The sequence below is a fragment of the Drosophila persimilis genome, unplaced genomic scaffold, assembly GCF_003286085.1.
Source record: "Drosophila persimilis strain 14011-0111.01,24,50 unplaced genomic scaffold, DperRS2 tig00000431-arrow-pilon, whole genome shotgun sequence".
Taxonomy (NCBI): Eukaryota; Metazoa; Arthropoda; class Insecta; order Diptera; family Drosophilidae; genus Drosophila; species Drosophila persimilis.
Genome location: NW_020825312.1, coordinates 1177829 through 1192834, shown reverse-complemented (window position 1 = coordinate 1192834; position 15006 = coordinate 1177829). Strand labels below are relative to the sequence as shown.

The 15006-nt window shown below is 43.9% G+C and overlaps 2 protein-coding genes and 1 pseudogene across 2 annotated transcripts; 1 reads left to right on the top strand and 2 right to left on the bottom strand.

Annotated features, from left to right (window-relative positions):
* Positions 1-2864: 2864 nt before the first annotated feature.
* On the bottom strand, positions 2865-7345 carry LOC6595804 (putative odorant receptor 69a). The gene is made up of 4 exons (XM_026989893.1): positions 6368-7345; positions 3280-4275; positions 2986-3141; positions 2865-2915 (listed from the first exon to the last, which is right to left on the bottom strand). The coding sequence occupies exons 1-4, from the start codon at positions 7343-7345 to the stop codon at positions 2865-2867; spliced, it is 2181 nt and encodes a 726-aa protein (XP_026845694.1).
* Positions 7346-11217: 3872 nt separating this feature from the next.
* LOC6595805 lies at positions 11218-12245 on the bottom strand (annotated as a pseudogene).
* Positions 12246-12644: 399 nt separating this feature from the next.
* LOC6595806 (malate dehydrogenase, mitochondrial) lies at positions 12645-13872 on the top strand. The gene has a single exon (XM_002021282.2). It carries the CDS (start codon positions 12659-12661, stop codon positions 13721-13723), a length of 1065 nt encoding a protein of 354 aa, XP_002021318.1. The 5' UTR covers positions 12645-12658; the 3' UTR covers positions 13724-13872.
* Positions 13873-15006: the final 1134 nt, after the last annotated feature.

Below are 15006 nucleotides of genomic sequence, written 5' to 3'. Positions count from 1 at the left end.
ATTTGGTCTGGGGCGAATAGAAAAATTTGATTACCAAAAGCTTGGGCACGTCTTCTGGATAAAAATTACATCGACAACATGAAATTTAATCATTCTAATTTGTGGAATTTATGAAGTTTATTACTTTTACTTTTACTTTCAACGTGGCCAAAGTGGAACCATTCTAGGACAAGAAAAGACTTCAGGAGATTCGGATACACGCAGAGATACACTCAAAGAATCTTAAACATATGTATATGCAAAACTTATACATTTGTCTAGTTTTATTTTTTATATAATAAGAGAAATCCCAAAAAAAAACCTATTTTTATATGCAATTGTTTTCTCCTCTTTTTCAAGCCTTACCAACATATTTTCAACAAATCGCATTTCATGACGTTTTCCGCAGTGTCGGTTTTTTCGAGTCCGTCCCGTTTCCTTCCCCTCCCCTTTCCGCTTTCCACTTTCCACTTTTGTACATTTTTATGCTTTTGTTTTCCAGCGCAACGTCATGCCGTACATGGATCCAGCCCTGGTCAGGCAGTGCCAACTACGAGCGGGAATGTGTCTAAATTGTGTGTAAAAATTTCGCCTTCTCTTTGTTATTATTCGGTTTTTGTCCACTGTCTCTGGGTGACACCATATGGCCCCGGCAGATAAGGCTAAGTAATTGATGGACATCGCGGGACAGACACGAGCTCTAGGAATGAAATTTTAAAAATAAATAGCTTTATATTCAAGATACCTTTAAATTTATCAAACCGCCTAAAGTGAAGTGAAATACTATATTTATTCACTCTCAAAATAGGTAAAGCTTTAATCTGCGGGAATATCTACATACATATCTTATTTTTGGAAGTCTAGTAGTACATAACTTTTAAACGATTCGAAGCCAAAGCCAATTATGAACTATCGTCTTCTACATCACAGGATACGTCAACCTTCCCCCCTCACCACAACATTTTCAATTACCATTTTGGGCAACGGGTAACTCTGTCAAGGCCACATCCACAGCCAAACCCATACTCAGAGCCCGCCCTCCAGAACGAGAGTGAGACAAAGTTTAACTACGAAATTGAGACATGTTGTTTGAGTACATTTTGTGGTCTTGCTCCAACAATCCAGCTGGGGGGATTTTCGTGTTTTGTGTATGCAATTTTAAATGCACATCGCAGCTTCAGCTCCGACATCAGCTTCTTTCGGTTGGGTCCAGTAAGTTCTCACACACTCTCCCTTGGAGGGCGATTCCCAAAACCCATGTAACTGTAACGAGGTTCCTTTGTTTGCTAAAAACTTATCAAGGCAATGGCTATGGTCAGGACGAGGCGGGGTTCTCAGCCCTGGTTAAACAACAGGCAAATGGCTGCAATGATGATCCCTGCAGTTCCCCCCAGGTCTCCCCCCGACGCACCGCCTGACAAAGTCAATTTTTACACAAACTGTCGATTTTGTGTGGGCTTTGCTCTGGCTAGGTTTCCCTCCATCCCGGCTCCGACTCCGGCTCTATGTGGGCTATTGTCGGGGCCAGTTTTGACTGGGGATGTGTGTGGGGGGGGGGGCAGAGACTTTTAAGGCCTCTCTAGTCGGTTCCGCATGATTGGGCAATTCACAATCTCTTTCTTCCATAGACACCATGGCTGTTGTCTAGGCTAATGTCTCAATTAACTGCCAAAAATGCTTTTGTGAGCTGTTCATGTTCCCGAGCTGGTCAGCTATGAAGCCCTGATTATAATTAGCCCAGATATTCAGTGACGTGGGATTTAATCTGAGATCACCTGTGTTAAAATCCCGCAACTTTCGATAGTCAGACACTTTCCTTTTCCTCACTTTAAATATTAAATTCGGCTGCAGCATTCGCGATTTTCCCGGGAATGTAGCAAAATCCAGGGACCAGCAAAAAGCTGTCATCGGAAACAAAACAATAAATATGCTATGCTCATGATTAATGATTTGCACGCACAAAGAAACTAACTAAAATAATAAAACGATGCTGCGGTCCTGCAATAAGGAGCAAAAAGAAACTGTTGGCACTTTTGTGAGTACAAAAAAAACAAGCAAGGAAGTAACAACGCCCAGGCTGGCATTCCCTCTGTTTGGCTTTGCGGCCAGCGTAGCGTGTATTAAGGGAATTAAAATGTTATTATATAAAACAAGGACAAGGGTCCGTTCCAGATGACGATGGAGAGAAGAACTGGAAGGAGGAAAATCCAGAGAGGTGGAGTGCTCGAGAGCGGTTGAGAAATGGGTAGGTGGGTAAAACACGATGGAAACGCTGTTGCCACTGATCCTGGATAACGATGTGATAATCACACCCATCACAGCCACTCAGCCCAAGCATATGGGACGACGGATGGCTGGAAGGAAGGAAGGAAGGAAAGAAGGAATGGACAGTCAGGACAGGAGACAAGACAGACCAGGACTGGCGGGTGACTTGTACATAATTCCACCAATTTTTGTAAAGAACTTAATTTTACGCTTTTGCATTTTCAAAATGAAAAGTTGGATGGAAACAAGGACGGCCCTGGCCCTCACCTGTTAGCCACCCTCATCTCCGACCCTTGAGTCCCAGGCCTTAATAAGTTTGCTTAGCTACCCACAAAAGGCATTGAAGCGGGCACTCAGTTGGCTTCCTTTCACATCTACATCTACCTATACTCCCAGGTACCCTCTAGCCAACAATTTTTTTAGTCTTTCATGCTGTCTCAAATTGCGTTCCTTCATTTTCCATTGCTGGGGCTTCCATTGTTTGGATTCGTTTTTTTGAGTGTGAAATTTTTTGGGTCAACTCTTTTGTTTCAAATTGAAAATATGTACAATGTATGTATGTGTGGATATGTTAATAGTTTATTAAAGTCATATAATAGCATATAAAAGAATACTAAATTCTATTTCAGAGAACGCACGCAGGTAAACATCTGATATGAAAATTTCAGCGTCTATTGAATTGAAAATGATTGGAAAGTGTGTTCGCTAGCAACATCAGATAATATATATGTAAGTACTTACAGCCATATAGGTTTGAATGGACACAGGTGCCAGGTTGTATGTTTTCCAGACATAGGACTTAGTAGAACGCATCATTAGGATGAGCAACATCTTCCTGTAGACAAGGTCGCCCTCATACCAGTTGTTGTAGAAAGCAGCCGGCATCACTTTGTCACTCTAAAAACGCAGAGGGATGCAAATATCAAAATCATCCATGCATTTTGAAAACAACATAAATATTTGAAAACGAAAAATTCCGGACTTGGTAGGCTGTCCAGATGTATATCGTTCTGTTCTTATGAAAACCCCACTTACCGCCATTGTGACCTGAGTGCCATTGTGGCATATGCAAAAGGTGTAGATCATGAATAAAAACATTCCCACCATGTATTTGAGAGCTAGACCCAAGTCGAACATGATCATGGAAAAGCCCATACTGCACACGGCAATCGACGACACACAGTAGCTGATCAGGAAAGTGCAGTTAAAGATGCCATTGGCACAGTCCGCAACTTTGAATAACCGAGTGTGGTATGAGATCAGCGCTCGAAGCTGTTCCTTCGCTCTGGGATCACGGGCGTCAAGGGCTTCCAGCCGCCTGGCCAGGCCATCAAAGTGTAGCTCCAGCTGGGCGGTGCAGACGAAAACCAAACACTCAGTGGCCATCATCATGCCCAGGTTCATTACAGACGCGAAAGCCTGACTAGCATAGGCGATCCAGAAGCCCAGAGTTGAGCCATGGACCTGCCAGGGATACCACGCCTTGCTCTGTACCTGGTAACTCACTTGCTGCGACTCCGTCAGTAGTTCGCTTAGGAGCTTCACAAGGGGCAGCAAGTTGTAGTAGGTTGCTGAACAGACAAAGTTGATGCCTAACCTCTTCATTTTAAGAGCTGAATCGTCGTAGAAGTAGCGAGTACAGTACGGGCTCTGCTTAGCGGGTGCAAACAGTTGCTCCAGTCCTTCCAGGAGTTCTTCAATCTGGGGTCTATAGATCAGCAGCATGTACATATTGCAGATACCCAGAACGGTGAACCAAAGCATGCCACCCACTTCAGAAAGCTCTGCAACGTAAATAATCGGCTCCTTTGTCTTCCGTTCGATGTGGTAGCCGTAGGTGATGAATGAAAAAAAGTAACAGCTCATATTCAGGGCACCCAGTACGAAGATAACCTTTTTCATAAGCGTCTGCTTCGCACCCGGTGATTGTCTGCCACTCCATCCGTATCTTCGTATCAGAGCCACTTGGCAGCCAAGGTCCGAGTACTGCATAAAATCTGCCAACTGCATGCTTATAAAGACCATAACTGACTGGACTGAATTGTGACTGGATGGAAATATTAAGACTTTTATAGAACCCTGCACTGGGAAACCAGTCACATTGGTCAGCCTGCCATGACCTTCGATGACGTCCTGAGAACATGCAACTGCCTAACTGGATAATGAGAGCCATTAGCTATTCCTATAATTTGGTATTCAGAAAAGGAAGCTTTGATTCTATTCTAATATCATATGGCAAGGGCGAAATCCCACTTAAAAAAATTATCAACGCTTCCCACTATATCTAACTTACCGCCTCTGTGATCTAGATGCCATTGTAGCTTATGGAAAATGTGTATACAAGGAATAGGACCAGCCCAAACATGTACTTTAGAGCTGAACCCAGTTGGCGCACTGTCATGGTGAAGCAAATGAACATGAACATGAAGCACATAGACAGGCTCGAGGTGGAGAAGCTCACGAAGACGCTGAAGTTGAACAGGCGATTGACATTGTCCGCTACGCGGAGTATGCGACTGTGGTAATAGATCAGCGACCGGAGCTTTTCCTTTTCCCTCGGATGCTTAGCATCCAGTTCTTCCAATTGTCTAACTAGACCATCAAGGTGAAGCTCCAGCTCCATGCTGGTCATCATGGCGCCCAAGTTGACCATAGAAGCAAACTACCAAGTGGTAATCTCTGTATCCGGTAGCTCACTGCCTGCGCCTCAGTTGGTTCGTAAAACAGGATCAGAACTGACTGTAAATTGTAGACGGTACAGCAAACTATAAATATGATTTACGATTTTCTCATCACACGCCACTACTCCTCATAGTGCCCAAGGCGATAGATTTTCTTTCGGACGATGCCAAAAAGATCCTCCAGTTGTTCCAGCAGTTCCTCAATTTGGAGTCTGTAATAGATTAACATGCCTATCATGCATAGGCCCTCCATGATAAAGCCCAGACTACTGCCCACTGAGAATAGATCTGCCACATACATGATTGAGTCCTTCGACTCCCTCTCTGTGCGATAAGCATATATGATATGGAACTCCATATTGATGGTGCCCAGCAAAAAAGATAATTCTCTTGATCAATGATTTTTTTGGTCTCAACGATCCCCGTCCACTCCACTCGAATCTCCGGAATTGAATCCATTGGCAGGTAGAGTCAGGATACTGCATAAAGTCCTCCAACATCATAACTGGCTTGACACTTAAACTGACTTTTTTGAAGAATATTCTTAAGAAACTAAAGCAAAATGGAAGGCCCCAGCGAGGAGCTCCTGAGAACACGCAACTGGATAATTGGCGCTATTAGGTATTCCTTTGATTCGGCATTCACAAGTCAATTTGTTGTAATTCTGAGTACCTTGTAAAAAACCCAACCTTATCTGTGCCCTTTCTTTTTGGGGGAATGAGAGGGCTTACTCGGCTGCCATAATATGAGCCTGTATTGCGTTCCATCATACAACAATGTCGCGGATGAGCAAGACTCCATCATTACGGGGCGAAAATGCTTCAATCTAGCTTTTAAACATATTTTCAGGAACGGATATCAAAAAGATCGTCCACAGAATTAAAATTACCAGCAAGGATATAATCTAAATAGTCTACATACAATAAAACTCTATTACTGTTAGGGTGGAGTCCATAAATCTGATAAGGATAGTTAAGTTAAAGGTGCGATTTAATTCGCTGCGAGTCTATGAATTGCTCGCACAGAAGGGCCACATATGAAGGGAAGTTCTGGTATAGGATAGGTATATACATATGTAGTAGGAAAGAACGAACTTCATAAGGAATCTAATGAATCTAATGCCTCTAAGAACAAATAGCTCAATTAGGTCTTCCTCTGATTGAAAAGGAAAAACTTGTATTTTGGATCTTATTACAGTGCCACACAGAATATTCATGAACATGGAACAGAAACCGACACAGGCCATCCCATAAGCAATATATAAAGTAATGCGTTCGACCATAAAAATCATGCACATTGGTCGCGGCGCGTCTATTAACGGTATCTATGCGGTATGCATGCAGTGGGTTTTTTAAAAGTTGGCGAAAAAGTGCCGTCATACAGAAAGAAAACCGAACACTCAAAAAAATTCCGTTTCCTTCAGAATGTTATTCAGTACTTACCGCCAAAGTGAGCACACTGCCCCTGTAGCATATCAAAAAGTGATAGAAGACAAAGGCGATTAGACCACTTATGTACAGTAGGGCCTTGTGCAATTCGAGCAACATCGTGGCAATACTTGTCAGGCAAATGGCGATGGTCGAAACGATTAGGCTGACCACGAAGGTAAAGTTAAAGAGGCGATTTACTCGATCGCCAAGCCGGAGTATGCGACGGTGGTATAGGATCAGGGATCTGAGCTGTTGATTCGCCGTGGGCTCTTTTGCATCAATGGCAGTTAGGTGGTTGGCCATGGCATCAAAATGCAGCTGAAGTTGAGTGGTGAAGAGACAGATCAACTGCTGACTAGACATACTGAAACCCACTCCGAGGATCGAACCAATGGCCTGGCATAGATAGGCTGCCGAGTAGCCGAGAGGTGAGCCGTACACCTGCCAGGGATACCACGTGTAGCTCTGGGCCCGGTAGCTTATGTCCTGCGAGTCCATGAGGTGTTCGCATAGAAGAAGCACAAGTGGCGCGATGTTGTAGTATATGATGAAGACCACGTAGAAGTTGACCGTGAACTTCATTAAACCTACTGCCTGATCGTTGTAGTGTCGGATGCGGTAAAGCCTCTGCCTGGGCTCGGGGTACATCTCCTGCAGTTCGGCAAGCACCGCTTCGATCTGGGCTCTCTTGGACGTCAAGGCCCAAATGTTTAGGAACCCTGCGAAGATGAGCGCCAGCACACTGCCCATCTCCGCGATCTTTGCCACGTACATACTTATTTCCTTTTGTTGACTATTAAACCGGACCCAGTAGATGATCATACCCAGATTCTGATAGCCCAAGCAAAGGGATCCCACCATAAACACGATCTGCCTGGTCACAGTCTGCTTGGGTGCCACGGTTCTCCGGGCGGTCCACTCGAAACGGGGTGCCATGCCGAAATAACGGAAGGCAATATCCGGATACCTCATCAAGTCCTCCAACTGCATCCTGTTCGATAGTTATACTGACTTGCTGCAGGTCGGAAATGGCCTTTATAAACCTATGCTTCAGGGCCTAATTGAGCAATTTTCAATCGAGTCCTGGGAACAGGCACTTGCTCTGCTTTCGCTTGAAAACTTGTCCTGTTAAATAATAGTTCAATTTAAAATAAAAATTAATACGCGTTAGGATTTAATGGATAAAATTGATTTATATTTTCTGAAGCTATGGTTGTGGTCTGTCCAAGTTTTCTACTTCCATAGGAGTGATCATTCGCAGTCTTAAACTTGTCGCCAAAGCATTGGATTTTTTTATTTCGTCTATATTTGTGTCAAGCTCGTTATGCTGATGCCTTCGAACTGGCCATCAGGCTTTTATGTGCCGTCTATCGCTGCTGATAGCAGCAGCCAGTGCCAGTCTCTCGTTCTACACTTCATTTCCGGCGGAAGAACGAACCGGGAGACATTTGTATATATGTATGCCTGTAAGTATTCTATGTATTGTACTTGTCGCCAGTTTACTTCCTTGTTTATGAGCATGCCCTCGTACTTTTATGTAATGCGAGCTTTTATTGTTGCTGTTATTTTGTGGTCTACTTGGTTGCGCCTCATATGCTCCCTTTCTTTGTATGCACTTGCCCCACCAATCGCAAGCCGGGTCTCTCGGGAGTTTTGTTTGCTCTCGCTATTGATTTATGGTTTGGGGACTCTGCTCCTTGTGCGGGATTTTCTGTTTACGGTTTTCTGTCTCTGTCTCCGCCTCCGTCTCGGTCTCGGTCGTCGTCTCGTCAACGTTTTGTTGCGGTAATTAAACTCTGATTGCTTTTCAATTGTTTTTATTGATTGGCCGGGCATTCGTTTCTTCTTTTAATCGAGCTTCTGTTGATTCGCAATTAGCCACGGAATTTCATTGAAAATGTCTGACAGAATGGCAGAATAGCGATGGCAAATTGATCGAGCTTCGGTTAGATTGACTTAAATTAAGTTGATATTCCATTTCAAAAGCTTAATTTATGGACAATATTTAGAGGGTATGGATAAGACAAACAACTCTCAAAAACTTGGCAGCCGGCGCGACTCGACTCGGCCAATTTTCAACGACTCAAATCGTGAGGCAGCTGCGCGTAATGGACAATTTGAATTATCCTTCGGTGGTGGTGCTGCAGCTATTGGTGGTACTCTGATGGTGATGGAGGAGTGTGAGTAATAGTTTTGGCATCCAGCACGATTTTCCAAGAATTTATGGAGCGCCGACAGCCAAGGGCCACTACATCCAGTCGAGTCGAGTCGAGTCGAGTCTAGTCCCGAACTTGGCAAAAGCGAATCCATTCCACATTCATCTCCTTTGTCCAGCGCTGACAAGTGCAAAAATAAAGTAAAGTTGCGCGCCCATTCTCGATTCAGCTCCCAGCTGTTGGACGTTGGATCGATCCACTGGCCGGGCCTTTTTAACTAATTAAGCCCCGGTAAGAGGGAACAACACATGCTGCTAATTTGTGAAATTAACGTGTTTGTTTTGGCCACAGTCGAAATAAATTGCCCTAAAAAAAACTGGGTCCAAAGGTGAAGGGCCATGGGCCATGGACCATGGCCATAAATTCGCATTCGAAGGCGAATTTCCAGCTGCAACTTTTGTTTGCTTGTTTACGCCCGACAAAAGGTTTGGCAAAAATTACAGCCCGTTGGGAAATTTATGTGCAACTCAATGGAAATTAAACGTTTTGGCCAACTTAAGCACAGCTGCTCGGACTTCCGGTTACCCAGTTACCCGGTTCTCGTCCCAGCCGCCATCCCATTTTGATAAGGATCTATGAAAATAGTGTGAAAAATTATTGCTCCACTCCTATTTCCCCTCGCCATTCTAAACTGCTAAATTAAGATAGATGAGTGCATTAAGCTGGGAGAATTTATTTGTTTTGATAAGCGAGGAATCTGTCTGCTCCGATTCAGTTCTACCAGTGACATAAGGGTTTGCTGCATAAATCTTACACGTTCAGCGTTCGTATTTCATATATAATTTATTATACTCATACATATGCATATTAGAGATAAGGCATATGTATGTATGTCATCCCACATCAAAAGACACTCGATACATTTCCGTAATATTCGAAATTTCTACAGCAATCTCAATATGACATCATGAAATATAAAATATTATTCAGTTATGTCTTGTACTGGAATCACGTAACAATTGGAGATTTTCACGCAAATATCTTGCACCTAAGAAACGGCCGAATAGCAATCCCCAATACAAAAATTGGTTCGCTATACTTGCACTTATTATGATTTCCTACTTGGGCCATATAACTTTTTTAATAAGCCCGAAAAGATCAACAGCCAAAACTGGACTCAAGTCCAGATGACTTTGGCTAATAAATAAAGTTTTCGATGCTCAGGTAAACACTCGGCATGACCTGACCCACAAAAAGTTTGTGGCCAAAACAGAAGCAACATGAAAACGTAGTACATATAGAAAACTTGGGGAAAAATAGTTTTGGTCAAAAATGGTTGGCTTATGTTTCTTGCATTTTTGCCTGCAATTAGTTAACCCATAAACGAAGAGAGTTGCATATGAAATATATGGCCACAAAATGCCGGAAAATTGCTCAGAGCCCCAAAAACAACGATTTATGAGTATCTCTAAATGGAATGGAAAAGGAATGGGCGAATGAGATACCCTTCGTAGGGACTATCCTAAAGACATGGAAGGAAGAAATACTCAGATACTTCATGGGCAGTAAATGCCTTCAATGGTGTTTCGAAAACCCTCGAAAATAGTATAAATAAAATATATAGATATTTAAGATAAATTCTGAATTTTTCTCAGTTTTTCCTACTAATTATTCATTAAATTAATTTATATAATTATAAAATAATTTCTCTTTGCTGGAAAAAGTGTCCAACACAAGACTGACTTCATTGCCCATTTCTGTTTCGGAAACACATTTTCTGGATTCGCGTTGTACGAGTGAGTGTGGGTGGGCGTGTGGCCAGCTTGTTGTCTAAAATGCTTTGCCTTAATTTATCTTGTTGTCAGGCTGGGTGGCAGCAACAAATGCAGCCGCAATAGTTGAATTACTCACACAGATACACTCTCACTCACTCACTCACTAAAACTTGGACAGGTGAACTCTTGGTGAAAGTGAAACTGGGTCGCAGGAAAGTTTTTCCACCCACTTTATTTTTTTATTTTTTTTTTTGAACAAGATAAAATGGACACACCTTATGTGTTCTTCGTTTTTTTGAGCTGTGTGTGTGTGTGGGTGGGGTGGGTGGTGCTGCGAAAAGTGTGAAATAAAGTGAAGAAAATTGCTGCCTACTTTCGGTTTTCCTTCGCTTGGGGCTCAAGGGGGGGCCAAGCAATTTGTTAGCAGTTTCAGACCTGAAAGCGTCTCAGTGCAAATGTAATTTACTGCTGGGCAGAAGAATGTTTTGGCCGGAATTTATTTGCGGCCATTTTGGTAAAAGTGAAACCAAAGGGAAATTCTCAAAATGCTTCCCACCAAACAATACAAAAATATCTGAACAAAGTGAAGTTTTTCTTATCATTTGTCTGTCTGCAATTGCCAACACATATTTCATTTATATTCTCTACCCTGTATTTGTCTGAGATGTTCCATAGCGTTTTTTTTCACGCCGCGAGTGCCAAGAATGTTTACTTGGCTTCGTCACAATGCTGTTCGAAGTCTTTGGCTCTGCCTGTTGACTTAACATTTCGCTCCCTCTGACCAGCAGTCCTCTTTCTGCACAGCTCCTGGGCTTTTCCCTACTAATAGTTTTATAAGCTTAGCCAGAAGCCAGAAAGGGAGCTTACAAAATCAATGAGAAACATTGAACACATTAAATATATAGTACTTTAAATATTAAGTATATTGGGTTTATTTTTTCTCAAACGTTTTGGCAAAGTTGATGCCGGCCTCGATATTTTTCTTCAGGATGGGCAGCAGTTTATCCAGGGACTTCTGTTCGAATTCGTTTAGATCGGGGAGTTCTGGATAGCGTTTGATGCCCTCCTTTCCCAGTTCCAGGGGGCCGGCGAAGAAGGGGACATTTTCCATACATGATGCCACAAAAGAGCATTCAATAATTCCCTCCTGTCCGTTGTGAGCCCGAATCAGGGATTTCACGAAAGAGGAAGTGGCATAGGCCATGGAAAGAGTGGCGGAACCAGCACCACCCTTGGCCATAACCACTTCAGTACCGGCTTCCTTGATGCGATGCGTCAGTCTTTCGATGTCTTCGGTGTCGCCCCTGAACTCAGGCTGGCACTGGGAGAAGAGCGGTAGGATGGTGGGTCCCGTGTGGCCTCCGATCACCGGGATATTCACCTTCTCCGGATCGATGTTCATGTGGTCACCAATGAATTTCCTGGAACGCACCACATCCAAGGTGGTTACCCCGAAAAGGCGGCGCGGATTGAAGACCCCGGCTTCCTTGAGAACCTCAGCGGCAGTCGGGACAATAATGTTAATGGGGTTCGTGGTTATAGCAATCAGGGCCTCGGGACAGGCGCAGGCCATAGCTCTGGTCACAGTGATGGCTATGCCACCGTTAGCTTGCATCAGACTGTCACGCGTCATGCCCGGCACGCGGGGCATTCCGGCGGTTACCACCACTAAATTGGCCCCCTGCAATGCCGGCACGAGCTGCTCGTTGCCCACGTAGCCGCTTACTGTTCCCTGCTCGGAGATATGTCCAGTATCGGCGGCGACACCCTTCGTGCCACGCAGATCGTGCAGAGCAAGCTCGTCGATCCCCTCAATCTGGCGCAGGAGTAGTGACAGTGGCTGCCCTATTCCGCCGCCAGCACCCACAACGGCGACCTTGAAGGCGGTGCGTGCCATCAGCCACCAGGAAGAGCTCGAGGGGACTATCTTTGCCTTGAATTTCTTAAGAAACATTTCAAAATTAAGTTTTTGCGATGATCAGGTCTGGATGGAATAAAAAAATAGAATTTGTGCTACTGTATAAAAGCCAACTATTTACTCTTCAAGCAGGATATTTCAAGAATACTATATATTTTTAAAAATATAAAAAAAAAACATGAGTTGCACTCTTGTATTAAGTTTGAATTAATAATAAAAACCACACCGTCTAAAATCACTTGACGTGAATGGAATATCCATTCAAAGGTAGGGGCAAAATTAGACATAAATGTTTTATGTATTCGTCATAGCAACGATCATGTATTCATGATTTTCCATTCACATTTCGCATTTTTCAGTAGAGCTTCTCATAAATTCAGTAACTCAATAAGCTCTCGTGACAAATTATTCGTAATCAGTAATTTAATATTGTATTTAATCTGCATTTCTGGCTATGTTCACCCTTCGATGGGGCACACAACTCTCCCAGAAACTGCATCCGTATCAAAGGAAGCGAACTGATGCCGTTCCTAGCACTGGAAGCCAAAGAACTCTCAAGGTCGCTGTTGTGGGGGCGGCTGGGGGCATAGGACAACCCCTGTCGCTTTTGCTAAAACACCATCCCCACATAGAGACTCTCGTCCTCCACGATCAGGAAAATGTTAAGGGCATTGCAGCGGATCTCTCGCACATTGACACATCGGCGGTAGTGCAGCACTTCCAGGGTCCAAAGAAGCTGGCACTGGCCCTGAAGGGATCGGACATTGTGGTAGTGCCAGCGGGCAAGCCCCGCAAGCCGGGCATGACCCGTGCCGATCTACTCGATGCGAATGCCAGCATCGCGGTGGCAGTAGCCAATGCCGTGAGCACGGCTTGTCCCGGCGCTCTGTTGGCCTTCATAACGAACCCGATAAATACAATTGTCCCAATTGTTGCGGAGATCCTAAAGTCTAAGGCAGTTTACGACCCTAGGCGTCTCTTCGGGGTTACCACTCTCGATGTAGTCCGCTCCAAGACCTTCCTTGGAGAGAGCATCGGGGTGGAGCCGGAAGAGGTCACCATTCCCGTGATTGGCGGCCACGCTGGCCTCACAATCCTTCCGGTTCTCTCGCAGTGCGATCCTCCTTTCGACGGTGATGAAGCTGAACGACTGTCTCTGTTCCATCGCATCCAAGAAGCCGGGACGGAGGTGGTAATTGCCAAGGCTGGACGTGGCTCGGCCACCCTGTCGATGGCCTATTCTGGGGCTCGCTTTGTGGACTCCCTCATCAGGGGCATCAAGATGGAGGGCGGCGACGAAGGTGTCGTCGAGTGCACCTTTTGCGAATCGGATGTCTCAGAAGCGAAATTCTTTGCCTCGCCGGTAATTCTGGGACCGCAAGGTGTCAAGGAGCATCTCGAAATTCCATGCCTGGATGATCTTGAAAAAGCGGCTTTGAAGTGCCTGATTCCAATCTTGAAGAAAAACATCGAAGCTGGTATCAAATATGGCCAGAGTGCGGTAGTCTGTGGGTTCTAAAGAAACTTTCCCTCAAATTCACTGTGTTGAGATCTGGCTATCGAAAATGAGCACAACTTTCCGATTTAGTCCATATTTTTGTCTAAAATGATCAAACGTTTCAAAAATGTATGCGTATTCAAATCTTTAATAAGCAAATCAAATATTTTCCAGACTTCATTCCTGATTCATGCTCAACTTCCTTAAAGACTCATTTTTGTTTGTTTTCTTTGGATTTTTGGCTCAGTGTCAAGTTTTACATTTCCAGACCCGGCTCTGTCGGCAGCCACAGTCGCAGCTGGTGTCAGGACTCGGAACTGTGGCCAAGACGAAGACGCTTCATCATCGAGCTGAGAAGAGCCGCAAATCTCTGCGGTCTCGTCTTAATGGCTAAGAAATTGTGATTTATGCCTCGAGATTTGTACATACACTGCTTGACGCATGCTTCCAGATACATCGTATGCACATACCTACCCGTACTTAAGTATATATGTATGTACTCTTGTGTATGTAGTGTGTGTGTCTAAACAGCAGAGCATGATTTACTTCTTGTTGAACTTAAGTATTTTCGGGGAGTGAGGTGAAGCAGACACAACTTACAAGAAACTTTGGCATTTGAATACACAAACTCCACGCAAATACTTCCTTCCTGATTCTGGAGCATTCATTACTTAATTAGACGCAAATTTATTTGCAAGCCTTCCAAAGGTGCCCAAATTAGATCAGTTGAATTACTTTAATTGAATTCATTCAGAGGGAAAAGGTGGTGCAGCTGAAGCTGGAGCTGGAGCTAACATCTTTCTGAAATCTCTTCTGAGAGGTTCAAAGGGTGGGAGGACCTCTCCCCCTCCCGTTGACAGAGGAAAAGAGTTCGAGGCGACAGTTTTATTGCTGCGACATGGAAACTTTAGGTCTCTTGGCTTGCCAGCCCTTAGAAGGCTTATTAGGTAATTGGATTTCTTAACGCCTTTGTAGCGGCATCTACAATGATACTGATTTCTCAATACCTCCTCAAAGGTTATTGGTTCTAAAGCATGGTTATACAATTAATTACTCTAAGTAGATGACTTAAATAAAAAGCTTGGGCGAGATAGAAATTTAAGTTTAGATAGCTGCGAGATACCCTTTTATACGAGTCAATTTGTCAATTTGTTGTCAGTTGTCAGGACAACTCTCAATTTGACTGGTATTCAAGCTATAATCTAACTTTTATTGATAGCCTATTAACTTAACTATTTAATTTAGACAATTTGCAAACTAAAGCAAGTGCCAGAATAGTTATCGAATAGAACGCGAGGTTGAGT

Bases quoted from the DNA above. Each gene is read 5' to 3' on its own strand.
- LOC6595804 (XM_026989893.1), bottom strand. From the start codon at position 7,345: ATGCAGTTGGAGGACTTGATGAGGTATCCGGATATTGCCTTCCGTTAT. The intron at 4,276-6,367 runs GTAAGTACTGAA...AATTCAGTCCAG, and splicing joins GCAGTGTGCTCACTTTGGCG to TCAGTTATGGTCTTTATAAG. The intron at 2,916-2,985 runs GTAAGTACTTAC...TCAATTCAATAG, and splicing joins CCATTCAAACCTATATGGCT to ACGCTGAAATTTTCATATCA.
- LOC6595806 (XM_002021282.2), top strand. From the start codon at position 12,659: ATGTTCACCCTTCGATGGGGCACACAACTCTCCCAGAAACTGCATCCG.